Consider the following 15,346-nt stretch of genomic DNA (forward strand, 5'->3'; position numbering starts at 1 on the left):
AACTTAATCAATCCAATAAAGGTTCTGAACTATTTTTTACATTCTAGGGTATATAAACTTATCTCAGAAATTTGAATACAAAGGCTATAATTGACCAAAATATATCTTAGGAAATATTCGGCTGTATTGATTTTTGTTCAAGATTGTTTTTGTGTCAACTCACCAAGTATATTAATTAATTATATACTAAAGCATTACGGTAGTAACCCATTTCAATCGTTTAATTGTAGAAAATTATATACTTCGTTTCTTGGCAAAGAAACAGTTTGACAATATTGTTAGAAAATTAAAAAAACAGGAAACTCTTCGAATGTTCTAATTTGGTATGGATTACTTTTGGTAAATCAAGTTACTAGAGTTACTGCATAATATTTTTTTCCCCTGGCGCAATCAAAAATGTTGCCTGCTCGATTAGATTTAGTTACTATCGTACAACCACACAAGAATGTAACATATTCAGTATTCCTTAAATCTAACTGATGTCGAGAATGAATTTTTATTTGTCTCTAAATATTGATAAATATTATTATATGTGGCTGTATTGAACAGGATACATAAATCATAAATTTATTATCTATATTTTGTAATAAAAGGAGTGACTATAATTACCCGAAATATTTAAATCACTTTTTACTTTTTAAATATGACTATTTAGTAATTTTTTCGGAATCAATATTAGACAATTCATATGTAAATTATGGTTCTATATAGACATAGACTAGTGTGTTACATGTCAGAATAATGGATAAAAGAGAAATTATGAAAGCCCGTCAGTTTCAATTTTGGGATGTAGCAGACCCAGTAGAATGGGTGGTTTTATCTTTTCATCTAAATTTAAGGTTTCATGCTGAGTTTCATCATCGTCAATTTCAGTTTCAATTTCACAGTGGGGTTCTAGGAGACTGGGTGGAATCATCTTTTCATCCAGGTTTGAGGATTCATACTGCATATCCTCCACATTTACTTGAGTTTCAATTTCGTAGTGGGGTTCCAATAGATTTGCAGAAAGGATATTTTCATCTAAAGGGGAGATTCCATACTGCTGACTTTTATTAAGGTTTACTTCAGCCTTGACACTTCTTTTAATCCTTCTTATATGTTGTACAGTTGGTAAAATGAGCAATCCTGATGCAAGGATTTGATTATATAAAGCTGGACACATGTTTTGCCATAAAACCGCGGCATCCAGTAATTTAGTTGAATATTTTCTTCCATTTTTATGCGTTGGATGTAGATATAATTGTTCTCTAATAGATTCAAGATGAGTATTTGGTGATGACGTGCTTAAATATTCATTTAATATTTCTAAAAGTCCTTCAGTTACATGTATCTTGTCTGGTTGATGAGGATAAGTATTTAAAAATACTAAAATATTATGCACCTGAGAAATCTTATCAATATTAGAATGAGGACAAATTTCGAGTACTTGATTCCTCGGAATTTTGAATTTGCCGATTTTCATCGTATATGTTAGATCATCTTTAATTGTTAAATTAAATTTAATTTTCGGAGTATCACTTTCAATTTTCATGCCATAGTATATTAAACATTTTTCTTCTTTGTAGACATTAACACATGTTGGAATCAGGGTTGTATCTATTTTCTCTAGTATTTGGCTCAATGTTTTGACTTTGTCCTTTTCAAGAAGTAAAATTTTTTCATTCTTAATTTGAGTTTCTTGTTTTATCAATCTTTAAAAAAAATAAGAAAAATATTTTTATTAGACAAAACTTCTAAAAATTTTACAATAGAATATTCAGAAAGTAGTATTTTATTTTTTTTTCAATTTTCAACCACCACCATTTGAAAATGTAATAAAATAATACCTCTCAGTCGATAAACAAGATGTTGATCTCATAGTTGGCGCTGGGGTAGATAAATATGATGGTAAGTTAGGAAACATGGTTGGAATTGCATCTGATTTTAATCGTTGATGTTTGAGATTCCCACCTTTTTTTTTCCTCGTTGAATTTGAGTCTACCCTTTCAATAATAAAGCAACTTGGATCAAAGTGGTTGCTACATATTCGTGTATTATTATTGGGTTTCCAATTTTTTCTTGGAATTCTCCTAAGCCACGTAGATAGAATTTCTAAGTCTTTTGGAAGTTTATGAAACGAAACTTTAGCTCTATTTTTAATTGCTTCAATTTTTTGTTTTTTTTTCCCTCTGTATCGAGTTCCAGATTTGCAACCAGGGCAGCAGCACAACATACTGCGAACTCTGAAATCAGAATTAAAAATAAAATAGGCAATATTTAACTAACTTAAATTAGCATAATAACATTTATTACTGCATAACAGATATAGGAATTAGGACTCAAGACTTGATGACCACATAATCAAAGACTCAAGATTTGACTTGGACTCAAAAGTCAATTAAAATTATTTCACTCGATATAAAGTACTGTTTTGAGCATAAACAGAGTTTGAAATTTGTTCTTGGTGGGGCAATTTGTATTTATTTTATACTAAGTATTATAAAATGTACGTATTCAAATAACAAATATTCACAAACTCCCCATAAAGTCAGCCTATGCTTTAAGCTTTAAATTATCATTTATTTCCTGAGGACATGAATTTGATGTATTATTATGTATACTTTTTCTCATCGCTGTTGCAATAATAATCAATATTAGTTACAAATAATGATCATTAATCAGTAGGCTGATGGGGAAGAGCCAAAACTCCAGGCAAATGGATTAACAATTCAAAAGGAAATATTTCATAAATGAAATATCTAAGCCTGAAGCTTATGCTACCTAAAAAAATAAATAATTAACTTAAAGTAAAGCTATATAACTAAGTTGAGAATTGGATGAAACTTTAAAATCTTGACTTTAACTTGGTTCTGATTTTTGAAGGCATAAAACTTGCTTGATCATATATAAAAAGAATGAAATTCAATTGATATTAGTTATTACTAATTAGTTCATTCGTAATTTTAATAAGTTATAGTTCCAATAGACTTATAAATAATAGACCATAAAGACTCTTTTGTAATTTAAAGGGAATCCGCCCCACCTCTGTCTTAAAAATGGTAAAGGATATGCTTCCTCCGATTTAAAATTGAATCTAGTCGGAGCTCCTCACAAAAGGTTAATTAAATTATTACCTTCTATAGTCTATTGATAAAGCTAAAAGACGAAATAGTCTTATCTCGAGTTAACTGCCACGTTCAATTGGACTATTTGTTTGTATAACAACATGTAAATCACTATAATGTGTGCGCACTTTTTAGGCAAGGGGGCGGCTTTGACGTCAGAAAAAAATAAGTTTTGTTTAAGGTGAGTTTCTGCATCGATCGAATGTGTATAATTTTGGAACGAATTATTTTATTTTTAAAAGCTATGCAAGTTATAATCTTAAAACCTCTTCAATTATTTTTTACAAAATAAAGAGGTTATGTGACTTAAAATTTTTTTACTTATAGGAGTGAAAATACCACGAATTTTGAAAGCACGACTGTTGTGTTTACAAAAAATTTCGACATTTCTACAAAATTGAAAACAGAACCTCTATTTTGAAAAGAATAATTATTGAGGTTTGTTGGTTATAATACGTCGAGTCTTTACTCTTTCCTAACATGTTGAACCCTGTACAGCTCTGATAGAAATGCATCTTTATTATTAATGAGAAATGAGAGAAAGAAGAAGACCAACTAGGCTTGAAACAAGTATATAAAGTAAAATATTATATTGTAGATTGGGAAATAAGCTTATAATGATTATAATTTATTTATAAATTATACCTCGAAATTACCTCAAATCCATTCGTTAAATTCGACTTCATGGAAAGGTTTTAAACATTCAAAATTTTGTAGAAAAACTCTGCATATTTTAAGAAGAAAACTTTATTATTTATTAATATTCACAATTGTAAGAATGGGTCTAGCAGTTAACTAGTAACTACATAATATTTTTAAAAACCTACAATTTAGGCTTATGAAAATAAGTAATTTTGAAACGCCCTATTTATAGGTACCCAGTGTTCGATTAGATCCTGTTTTTGACAGATCATCGAATTTTTAGTTTATCTTTCAGTGAAAGTATTTTTTAAGGGGCAATCATGAAATATATCCGTATTGAGTAAAGATCAGTGTGAATTTAGTTTAAAAAGAAACATACAGATTTAATTCTATCAATAAAAAAGGAAAAGTATTCAAGGGGATCCTTCATTCTCATAAATTCCTATGAAGTTTAAACCACAAAAAGTGAATAAAAAATTATCTTTATGTGGATTTTTTACATTATGAAAATATTTTATGTTTTTAAAAATTGGTATCTGAGAGAACGTTGATTTTAAGTATATTTTTCTTACTAGACTATATTTAAAAATATAACTATTTATATAAGTAATTACTGTGTTTATAATTTTTGGGGGTACGCCCCCATCCAAAAAAAGAAATAGTAATAATAATAATGAAAGCATCGCCCTCTGCAATTATAATGAAGTAATTGCTGGAATTACATATTCCGTAATCGTAAGTCATATTGTAGTTCATAAATGGTACGTTGCATGAGAGCAAAGAGAAAAATATAATCTGGGCCCGTGACTACAGGGAGTTTGAAATTTGTAGAAGTGAAGGGCAAAGGATTTTTAATTTTACTCAATTGAGTTCAGTATGTAATTGGTAATAATTAACAAAAATACACATAGCTAGTAGCATACTCTCCAAAATTTTCAGTATCAGCCGGCAAGGCTCACCCTACCCCCTCCCCGGAAACACCCAAAGGTACCTTTTATTAAAAAATGTATTTGGTAAACACTGAAGCATTAAACACCAACTTTGAAGTGGGAAGAGAGGACATCCCATCCCTCATTAAAATTATGTTGTCGCCCTTTGAAATATTTGACAACATAAAATAATATATTTGCTTGTCAAAATTAGATATAATTTTTAAAAATGACAAAATGTTGTCATTGTTTTTTATTTATCAAATGCATGTTTTTAAAGAATAAGTTTAATTTATTTTTAGAATTACCTTTTTAATTGATTGTTTTCATATTTCATTTTAAACTAGAGTAATTCATTCTATTTTGAAAAGGTTTTTTTTAAAGAAAGCATATAATAATTTTACTCGAATTACCCATTTCTATTTTCATTTTTATGCCAAACACGAAGCCTATTATAAGTGCTTCATCAATTAAAGGGCATTGGTCCTAATTCTAGGTTATATTTGAGATAATTCTATTAATCAAAACTGCAAAGAACATGAGAAAATCATTCGAGTACCATTCTTGAGATATTATCTGGGGAAAGAGTCTTATCATGTCTTAAATTGCAGAACGTCATAAATATTTTTCTCAATTATTTTAGCATAAAAACTTTTTTGGGGAACTCCAGCTTCTAAAAAGTTTACAGGATTATCCATATTAATAGAGCAAACTTTATCAGCATGTATGAAAAACAGTCACAGGGTGCATTGTATAATGCTCCCTGATAGTGATGTATATCATTTACCATGGATTCTAAAGACCTAGAATAATCACGCAAAATTTTTATTACCACACGAGGGGAATATAAAAGAAGTGATTGTTTAAAAAAATAGTCAACGTGAGTTTTTACTCCCTTCCTTCAAGAGGAAAAAAAAGAAAAACAAGCTAAGCTGAATGTATGATTATTCCATGTGTATAATTGCACATTTATCAATACAATATAAAGAAAAAAGGGAGTATGGTATACAGGGAGCACTTGAATTTAATATTGCAGGTTTTTAGTTAAACTCTTTAAAAACAAGGTTAATAGAAATACATTTTTATTAACCTTGAGTGAAAAGGAAGTACTTTATATAAGGTTTGGTTACGAGCCTGTACTCCCATGCTCCCCAAATCATATTACTTTTTTTTTAAACTGTTATTCTTTTGCGGAGAGAAAGTCAATGTATTGAAGTAACAGTAAGGATTTGCTTGGACTAAATTTTCTATATTATTAAAAGAAAATTTGAATGTTCGTCGACGCCTAATAACTCCGCTAGTATTATCTATATATTAAATGTCTGTATATGAGTCCTAGAATCATTGCCAAGCCAATGGAAGTATTTTCCTGAAATTGTTCATGTTGGTTTCTAAAGGTTCAAGAGACGGTTTAAACCGTGGCAGGCTTAAAATAGCCTTTCTGAAAACGATTTTTTAACCAACGAAGCACTATTTCATAAAAAACAAAAAATAAAGCACGTAAAATCTTCAGAATGATTCTCGCTGCATATTGGTAAGTATCTTTGCACACTTTTTTTTAAGATCATAAGATTTAGAAAAAAAGGAACACAGAATAAGACAAAGGACTTTTGACAATAATATGAAAGATAAGCCAACAATAGTCCAACTTGAATATTTTTTCCTTTCTAAAACTTATAATCTCCTTTTTTTTTTAAATGAAGAGTTCATAATTAATTTTAATTTCAATGACCGAGACAACGCCGGGCAAAAGTTCTCTCTTTTTATTAAAAAAGTGTGTAACGATAAATACCAACACCAATATGCTGTGGGAATCATTCTTAAAATTTTAGTCTTTATTTTTTGTTTTATATTAAGCAGAATAACCTACTCTAGCATAAATTGATTTTATCATTTTTTTGTAGCACCCACATAAAGTTATAGCTATCAATGTTCTTCCTTGTATCTAGAATAATATTAAGCAAACTTATGAAATCAAAAATATTTACTACTGCCGTATAGTATTAATTTGCAATTAATCTTATTCTTGAAGAAGAACTACCTTTTTTAAAAACTAAGAAATCATGCACATCGAAAAGCTAAGTTGATAAGTTATCCCATACAGGCTAATTGAATTTTATTTCAAAGCCACAATGACGGACTTTTTCATTTACTAGTTTTAAGTGAAATAAACAAAATGTTACTATACTAATTAGGGAAGTTATCTGAGCAGATTTAAAACCTTGATTGCTGACAGTTATCGGCCACGTAAAAATTAACACAAGAAAAATGAAACTTCAGCATATAAAAACAATTGGTAAATAGATGAAGCGTTAAATGGAAAAATTTGATGGCAGTTGGTTTTACCAGAGAGGAAAAGTAATTATGAAGAAGATAGCAAATTTACAGAAGTCTCACAAGATCCAAAAAAATAGCACTAATTGAATCCAGGATTCGTGTACATACAATGTTCCAACATTGTAAAAGCGGCAGTGGATTTCAAGAAAGAATTTAATATAACCACGCTGGCTTTTAGCCCAAATACAAGATTAATTTCTAATTAATTATTAGAATGATTAAGAATAGAGACTAAACGAAATTTAAAATACACGATCCACTTAGTGAGTAAATTAAATCACTAATTAACAAATGCAATCATAGGCATAGGTAAAATTAGACATCTAAAAACTCTTAACACAGGATTTAGAGCTATTAACTTCATTGAACACTTCCTTCTGCAAAGAGTAGCATCCCCAGAGATTCAGAGAAATAATAAAAATATCGAAGTCATATATACAAATAGATTTTGTATTTAATATATATTGATTTTGTTTTAGTCAATATAAAAGAATGTCTACTTGAGGGGAATAAATCTTGAGGAGTGAGTGGCACCGATACCGGGGCGACCGTGCTTGACGGGTTTGTATGTGATGGAGAATTCACCCAAATAATGACCTATCATTTCTGGCTTAATTTCGACCTGGTTGAAGGTCTTTCCGTTGTAGACACCCACAATGGAGCCAGTCATCTCAGGAACGACGACCATGTTGCGAAGATGCGTCTTCACAACGTCTGGCTTCTCCATAGGTAAACACTCCTTCTTCTTCTTACGGAGTTTCATCATAAGGGTAAGCTGTTTACGCTTCAACCCACGGACATACTTTCTACGGATACGGCAGGGGAAGAGCTCCATGAGTTCCTTGTTGGACTGGTCCAACAATTGATCCAAGTCAACGCCACGGTAGACGAATTTGCGGAAAGGACGCTTCCTCTGAACTGCGGGATTCTGAAATACCAAGGACATCCATTATTAAAAGCTCAGTCAATGTTTAAACTACGAAACGATCCCATGTGGAATCACTACGAAAGCATATAAGATAAAAAACTCACCGCTTCTTCTGCCATGATTACTCCTAAGTAGATCGGAAAAGGAAAGAAAGATTGAAGAGAGGACAGGACAAAATAAAAAACACCTTTACAGCCAATACAGTGGTACCAAATCAATTCCATTCTTTAGCCAAATTAAAAAGGCTATTCTTTTTTTTTCCCACTTCAATTTTCCAATGCTCACATTTTTCATAAAATGTAGGAAATTTGTACTTTTAACTCAGTCTCCTTGGCTGGAAAATAGTGTTAATTGATGAATCAGATGACTTCTTTGATCTGAGCAATTTATTGGATCTATTTATCAAATATTATTATTTATAACACATTTTAAATTGATTCATTAGAGATAAAATATATATATTTTTTGTAGAAGGTAGGTATATAAAATCAAATAGATTAAATAACTATTTATGGTGAGTCGCTAAGGGTGGAGCTAAACCATATACTCAAGACGATTATATTCTAAATTAAAACCAAATAAATTATAATTTATAATAATAATCGGTTATGGAGGGCAACGGTAAGAAGTAGTAGGAAAGACGGAAGAAAATGGAAACTCGAGGCCCTACGGGCCTCCGATCCATTACATTTATCCATAGAGCAAAGGCAAATAATGACATCCCGTCCATTATGCTTTGATGGCTTACAAGTGGGATCTGATACAAGGGAATTTGTGTACTCTTCGTTATTCTGAAGTTTTTCTTCGATGTCAAGTAATTCATTGTAGTCCTGAAACATAGAATACAATTCATGCAATAAATTATTACTACAAATTCAATAATAATTATTTATTAATAGGATAGAGCGTCACCTCTCGTTTGATTTTTTCACAGTATCTCTGAATTTGATCTCCCATGCCCCCTCCGTACATTTTAACACAAACATAATATTTCTTTGCTGGACATTCTACTAATTCCTGTATGTTCCGAGTGCTTGTGTTCCCTAAGCCAACGAAGCATTTTAGCCCAGTCACTGAAATAATATTTAGGATTCATAATTATCCATTGTTTTTTATGTATATTTATAAGGATTACCTCTAACACTCCATGACACAAAGATTTGGAAAACAAGAATGTAGAGCCAACGAGATAGCATTTGGATTTGAGTCTTATAATTAGGTTCAAAAATAAATTTCTAGCTTGTTTCAACTGATAACAAAAAGTGATTTATAAATTATTTTAATCTTAAATAAGATTGAAAGAGAAAAGAGAATATAAAGTCAAATAAATGTTACAAATTATTATAAATTTTCTCTCCGTGCATCCAATCTTTTCTTCAATTGCTTTCTTTTTTAGTCATGCAACTATATTTCTAGCTATACAAATATAATGTATACAATAAAATACAACCAAAAATGGGGAAATTTTGGTTGAAGTTGCGTATAATATCAGAATCGGAAAGTTCAAATAAATTAACCGATTTCTTAGATAATATAGAAGTGGGGGGGGGGTATTAATTCATAAAAATGAGCTAATTAAATTTTAGTCCAACTTTATGAATGCAAGAAATCCTTTAAGTACTCTGGAGAAAAAAAATCCGCCCTGAAAATTACTTTTTCAGCCATGAATTGAATGTATATTTTAAAGTCTATTTTCAATGTAATAAGAAGAATCTCACGAATGTTGTGATCATTAGAGCCTTTTTATGTTTAAAGCAATATTTATATAACATTTAACCCCATATGGACCAGTGTCCTTTCAGAAGTGACATTTTAATTCGATCTTCTTTTGTATTTCAATAAAAAAAGTAATGTTTGTAAAGTTTCAGTCTTCAAAGGGCATTTTTTGACCTCTGTAGCCATTTGAAAATGATTTTTTTGACGACATTCTCTATTTGTAAAGAGATTCAGAAGTTTGAACTTTAAAGTTATGTTGTTGAATTTCAAAAGTTGCATTAAAGTTCCATTTTATCAAGTGATGCATTACAATATTTTTCATTTTAAAGAAAAATAAATTGTAGCCGAATGAGATACTTTTGATTTTGATTGATATGATCAATCTTCTGATCATATCAAAATCTTCAAATCCAAAGACATAATATCTATTGATGGAATCATTCGGTTTGTTTGAGAAGAGCAATTACTTATGTCTGAATTAAGTGAAAGACTGGATGGGAAATATATAGGATATCTCAAGGATTTTTTTTTAAATCAAGATAAAGTTCCTTCATTTTAAGTTCTCAATATTTGTATCAAACATTTGTGGATGTTGATAATCGGAGAAAAGTACAGTGGTTCTGATCGTTTGAGTATCCGAATTATTTCGTTGGGCTAATTTTTTTTTTCTTCAAAATTAAAAATGAGAATTATATTCTTATGTATCACTTGAAAAAAAGGAACCAACTCTGAAGGATACAATATTATAGTAAACATCTTGAACAGTTTGTACAATTTAATGTTCCTAATTATCTGACCGTATATGGAATTAAAAATATTATATTAAATCAATCATTAATGCCAAAAAAGCAAAAAAATAAATAAATATTGATATCCGAAAATATTACATTTTAAAAGTAAAAATTTGGTTATGTTGGATTATTTACATCATTATCCAAAAATTATGGTTTTTTGGGATATTTAATTAATAGTGAAATTTTCATTCGAAAATTTTTATTTATCAAATTACATTTTTTTAGAAAAGCCAAAGCCTTTTTATGCCCTAATTAATCAATTGTGCCCGTATTTCTTTAATTACGGTAATAGAAAGGGATATTTCTTTTCAATATTTTTAAAATTGTTTTTTTTTTAAAGGTAAGATATTTTTTTCAATAAAACCAGCGGGGATGGTCAACGATGAATTCTGGTTATTGGAGTTCTTTTATCCTGATAAATTTTTTAAAATACACATGATTAAAGTGAAATTTCATGTTATTTCAAATTATGTGAATATATATAGCCTATAAATGAATATCTATCAATAATGAAATATTTTTTTTAATAGATAACCCTTCACAGGAAATTATATCCTGTCGTGGTATAATTATTGATTATGAATGGACTGATAAACTGTGGAATAAAAGCAAAAACATACGCATTATACTATAATTTTATTGTTAAGCATGTATGGCGTGGATGTTTTGAGTACAAATACCCTCAGCTCATTTATCTTAATCAAGAGACTGCCAGTTTGAAGTCATTTTGTTGGGTGGCATGGCAATTACGGCCAAATTTGGCCCTCAACAGATCCAGTTGAGTATACAGGTTTCCACAAACTTCACCATGGGGCAGCTCTTAATGAAACCACGTGCATGTAGTTAAAACCAGGTCAGTTACATAACTTACCATTTTGACTGAGGGGCCAATGATTTTTGGGCATTTTTATTGTAGAAGAAGATGGCATACACCCCTTCCCCATCCCCTACAACTTGATCACTGACAATAAGCATGCTTGAGACACGACCTGGACTAGCAGTCTGTATAGGGATTTTCCCCTACCTCTGAACCGCTGAGATTATCAATAAATTACGATATAATATAATAGTGATAATATAAATGTTATAAGTTAGGGAGTTATGTACTTAGGAAGTTATGAGTAATGATCCAATGACAAATGCAGTTTTTCGAGTATGTATTATATGATTATGTACTTGCTATAGAGCGTTTTTACGTGACATTAGCGCAGCACTGTTCATGTAGGTCAATTTTAGTCCTAAACAACCAATTTTTATAACAATCAAAACAAAAAAGACTGAAACTTTAATGTTCATTAAAAATCCATACCTGTATTGTCTAGTTTTATTACATATGTGACCCTAAAAAGTAAAATGTATTAAAAATATATACATCAAGCTTATTTCTATTTTGCAGATAAAAATTTACTATTACCAGGGGAAGAATAAGATATTTATCTCTCATTATCCTACTTTTCTAGTCCTTATTCAATCAAAAAAATAATGTACAAATCAAGCCATTTTTTGGGATTTTAATATCATATTACTTTGATCTAATTCAAACATCAAACTTTATCATTAACATCAACATCAAGTAATATTCAATGTAAGAGTTAAGTATTTTTTTTATTCATTAAGTCATTTGATGAAGTTTCATCAAAATTTCTGGAAAATAAATACATTTTATTTAGTAAAAATATCAACTTTGAGCACCCTAAATTGTGTCTCCTTCAATTATGATGCAATTTATGACGTCAGTAAAAATGTTTAATTAATGCCAAATTGCTCAACCTCTGCTTATTTTTATATCAGTCATTTATTTTAATTTTAAATAAATTAAAGAAGTTTTCAAATTGTAAATTGTACAAAATGGAGATAAGTTTTAAATTATAAAAAAGTTAATTCTCGCGTGAGGTTAGGAAATCAGATTAAGTTGTGACTTAATCATTACAACAGTTTGAAGCTCCCTTCCTCATATGAGAAATTATCATTCTTCATACTATAGTAGATTGATTTTGTATCATCAACCTTCAAATTTAGGTCAAAGCAGTATAGATTGGTAATTCCGTCCAATCCCTAATATAAATACATAATCTCAGATTTATAGAAACAAAATTTAAATACGAAGAATGTTAAACTTTATTTCCAGCGACAAGATGGGGTTATATGGAGAGTTTTCATACTGCAGGGGTTTCTCAAGTGAACAAAAAACGCCATAAAGATTTAGGGTGTTACACTAAACTGTATAACTAATAAAAACGTCCCCCTATTCCTTGTGGCATCACGTGAAAACTTAACCCCTTTATATACAAGCAATAGTGACATATGTATAGCTACGCTTTTAATAAAATACGACATTAATACAGTAGACTTAGTCATGGAAATCTGGAACATGGAACGCTCACGCCTTTTTATTCATTTCGGCATGAGTCTGACGCATATAAAAAAGGACAAAATTCAATTAAGAAAAAGAAGAGGTGGTAAAATTTTGACAACTATTATTTATTATTTTAAATAAATTAAGGAATTATTGACAACTATCATACTATAACAACAAGACACAACATACATATAAATTATTGGGATTGTAAGTTTAACAATTTTTTTATTCTGTTTACAAGATTTTACATTACCGTGCAACCTTTTCAAATTAATTTTATCATTTATTTTTTTAGACAAATTCTTGGTCATAATATTGAAAACTTGGCAACAAATGCTAAAAAATAAATCTTTAAAAATATGACTATTAGAACAATTTTGATTAGTTATAAATAGTTAGTAATCTATCATCTCAGAACTTATTTTTGTAAATACTTTTCTTAAACTGTTGCCTTGAAAAAAAAAAAATAGATTTTGCAATTTCACTTGAAATCAAGGGCTTGTCAAATTGTAGAATCAAGAATGTAGATTGTTTCTTTTTTTATACGATTGAAAATGTAAACAAACTACGCAAGTACTTATACACTATGACGTCACTATTAAAAGCGTGGTGGAAGTCAAACATCAGTCGTAAACACGTTATGGACCATAGTCCATAAGTCATAACTCATAACTTATAGACTGATGTGACATCAGTCCAAAAAGCGTTATTGTCTGTTTACATGTACATACCTTTTATTTCAAGTTACCTTCCATCAAGGAATACTAGAACTACTGGAAAGGAAACAAAAAATATCACACTCGCACTAAAGATGCTTTAGCTCACACAAGAAGCCTGACTCACTGTTTTCCTCGAACTAAAAAAAGGAAAAAGACTAGTATGATTTATGAACATTGATAAATTAATCCGACTCGTAACAATTTATCAAAATCTTAAATTAATCAATTTTTTAACTTATCCTAAATTATATTTATCCTTTAACTTAATAATTTCCTTTTATACCCAGACAAATTAAAACTTAATTTATATTACTTTTGACATTCATTTAGCATATATTTTTTCTTACATAAGTATAAAAATAGTTTTTATTTCGCATGTAATAATAAAATGTAATATTGGAAGTACAATCATCTGTTAGTTCGAATGTAGTTTGGGAATGTTTTTGTTGTTATATTGATGATGGCAGATATTTTATCTTCAGTAAGCAACGCAGAATTCTTCACCGCAACGTTGAAAAGTTTATCGATATTTTAGGAATATAGGTAGAAAAAAAAGTGACCAGATTTGGTAGTTGTTGATGGTTTTTCATGGGATATTGGATAAGATACCGGGTAAATACTCAATTACTATTACCTATTAAAAACTATAATAATACCACCTACTAAAAGTAATGTGATTCTAGAATATGACTACACATAGTGTAAACAAAACTTTAGACAAAATGTGAATCTCTGATCATTTCCAAAACACTTGAACGTATCTCACTTTTAAATAAGTTTTTAAGAAGTTAATTTCTAGTGGAAGGTATTATGATAACTAACGGTGGTTGAGTATTTACTTTTATTATTTTCCTGATTTAAGGTCATATCATAGTTATATATTTTTACATAGCAAGTTTTTGGATAATGATTGTGATATATCCGACAATATAAATACTATTCCTTGTTGGTGTTGAAAATCCTCTAGATAAAGTTATATAGCAGGGAGATTTCCCCATAATGTTCTCAATTTGCATATCATATTGATCTACTTTCAGGGATAAGATTTTAGAAATTATTCTTTCTTCGGTTTTTTATGGATCGATTTGAACAAGTTGAATTGTGTCAATAATGAAACCATTTACGTTTCAGAAGTATTCTTTGGATATTTGTTAAATGCACAATTTTTTTACAGAAATACAACTAAGCATATTAACTAATTTGTTTTTGTTGATATAGGCATCACAGATTCATAAGACGAGAAGAATTCGCTTTTTTGCACTAGCTAGAATCATTTTTTTAATTTAGAGGCAGATATCTTAAATTGATTTATGTTATATGTACCATACTAACTATTTCTTGTTAAGAAAAGGCCATTCCTGTTGTTGTAAATCATAAAACCATTTTGCTTGCATCCAGGAGCAGAACACTTGTACACCATTATTAATTAACTAATAAGTAATAACAAAAAAATTAATTAACTTTGGTGAACCACGTTTTCCTATATTGTAATTTATAAAACAAAGGAAGAATGTGTCAGCCTCCTCGTGTAGAAAAAAGTGAGCGCGATTTTAAGACGCACTTCCAGTTGTTTTTAGTATTCCTTGCTTCCATACAACTATATATAGTCTATAGACTATAGTCTATAAGATATCATAACCTTGGAGACATTGAGTGCCAATATCAACCTTTCTAATCAATGAGTGTGCCACTATCAGCAATAATGGTAAAAAACACACAAACTACGGGAATATGTTCTAATTTGCGTGTGCAGTGAATATGCCTACGCGTGCCACTTCTGGCACGCTCACCATAGGTTGCCGACCCTTGTCTATAATA

At 29.8% G+C, this 15,346-nt stretch overlaps 2 protein-coding genes and 1 long non-coding RNA gene across 5 annotated transcripts; all 3 read right to left on the reverse strand.

The window, feature by feature from the left end:
* Positions 1-480: 480 nt before the first annotated feature.
* LOC121124258 (uncharacterized) lies at positions 481-3,258 on the reverse strand. Its single transcript, XM_040719416.2, has 3 exons — positions 3,114-3,258; positions 1,827-2,222; positions 481-1,691 (listed from the first exon to the last, which is right to left on the reverse strand). The coding sequence occupies exons 2-3, from the start codon at positions 2,210-2,212 to the stop codon at positions 758-760; spliced, it is 1,320 nt and encodes a 439-aa protein (XP_040575350.1). The 5' UTR covers positions 2,213-2,222; positions 3,114-3,258; the 3' UTR covers positions 481-757.
* Positions 3,259-7,448: 4,190 nt separating this feature from the next.
* RpS15 (ribosomal protein S15) lies at positions 7,449-9,322 on the reverse strand. The gene is made up of 4 exons (XM_071891113.1): positions 9,076-9,322; positions 8,853-9,013; positions 8,045-8,770; positions 7,449-7,940 (listed from the first exon to the last, which is right to left on the reverse strand). Exons 3-4 carry the CDS (start codon positions 8,162-8,164, stop codon positions 7,509-7,511), a joined length of 552 nt encoding a protein of 183 aa, XP_071747214.1. The 5' UTR covers positions 8,165-8,770; positions 8,853-9,013; positions 9,076-9,322; the 3' UTR covers positions 7,449-7,508.
* Positions 9,323-13,807: 4,485 nt separating this feature from the next.
* LOC121124280 (uncharacterized) lies at positions 13,808-15,138 on the reverse strand. Of its 3 annotated transcripts, XR_011781816.1 has the most exons (3): positions 14,852-15,116; positions 14,351-14,792; positions 13,808-14,162 (listed from the first exon to the last, which is right to left on the reverse strand). It is a non-coding gene; the product is annotated as an uncharacterized lncRNA (long non-coding RNA). The 3 variants fall into 3 exon arrangements; XR_011781815.1 differs by lacking the exon at positions 13,808-14,162 and having other exon boundaries at positions 14,353-14,792; positions 14,857-15,138; XR_005866265.2 differs by lacking the exon at positions 13,808-14,162 and having other exon boundaries at positions 14,353-14,792; positions 14,852-15,138.
* Positions 15,139-15,346: the final 208 nt, after the last annotated feature.

This window comes from Lepeophtheirus salmonis, chromosome 1 (genome assembly GCF_016086655.4).
Source record: "Lepeophtheirus salmonis chromosome 1, UVic_Lsal_1.4, whole genome shotgun sequence".
In the NCBI taxonomy this organism is placed as follows: Eukaryota; Metazoa; Arthropoda; class Copepoda; order Siphonostomatoida; family Caligidae; genus Lepeophtheirus; species Lepeophtheirus salmonis.

Excerpts from the sequence above, each read along its gene's own strand:
- RpS15 (XM_071891113.1), bottom strand. The coding sequence starts at position 8,164 with ATGGAATTGATTTGGTACCACTGTATTGGCTGTAAAGGTGTTTTTTAT. Across the intron at positions 7,941-8,044 it reads TAATCATGGCAGAAGAAGCG|AATCCCGCAGTTCAGAGGAA; the intron begins GTGAGTTTTTTA and ends TTGGTATTTCAG.
- LOC121124258 (XM_040719416.2), bottom strand. The coding sequence starts at position 2,212 with ATGTTGTGCTGCTGCCCTGGTTGCAAATCTGGAACTCGATACAGAGGG. Across the intron at positions 1,692-1,826 it reads TCTTGTTTATCGACTGAGAG|ATTGATAAAACAAGAAACTC; the intron begins GTATTATTTTAT and ends TTTTTTTTAAAG.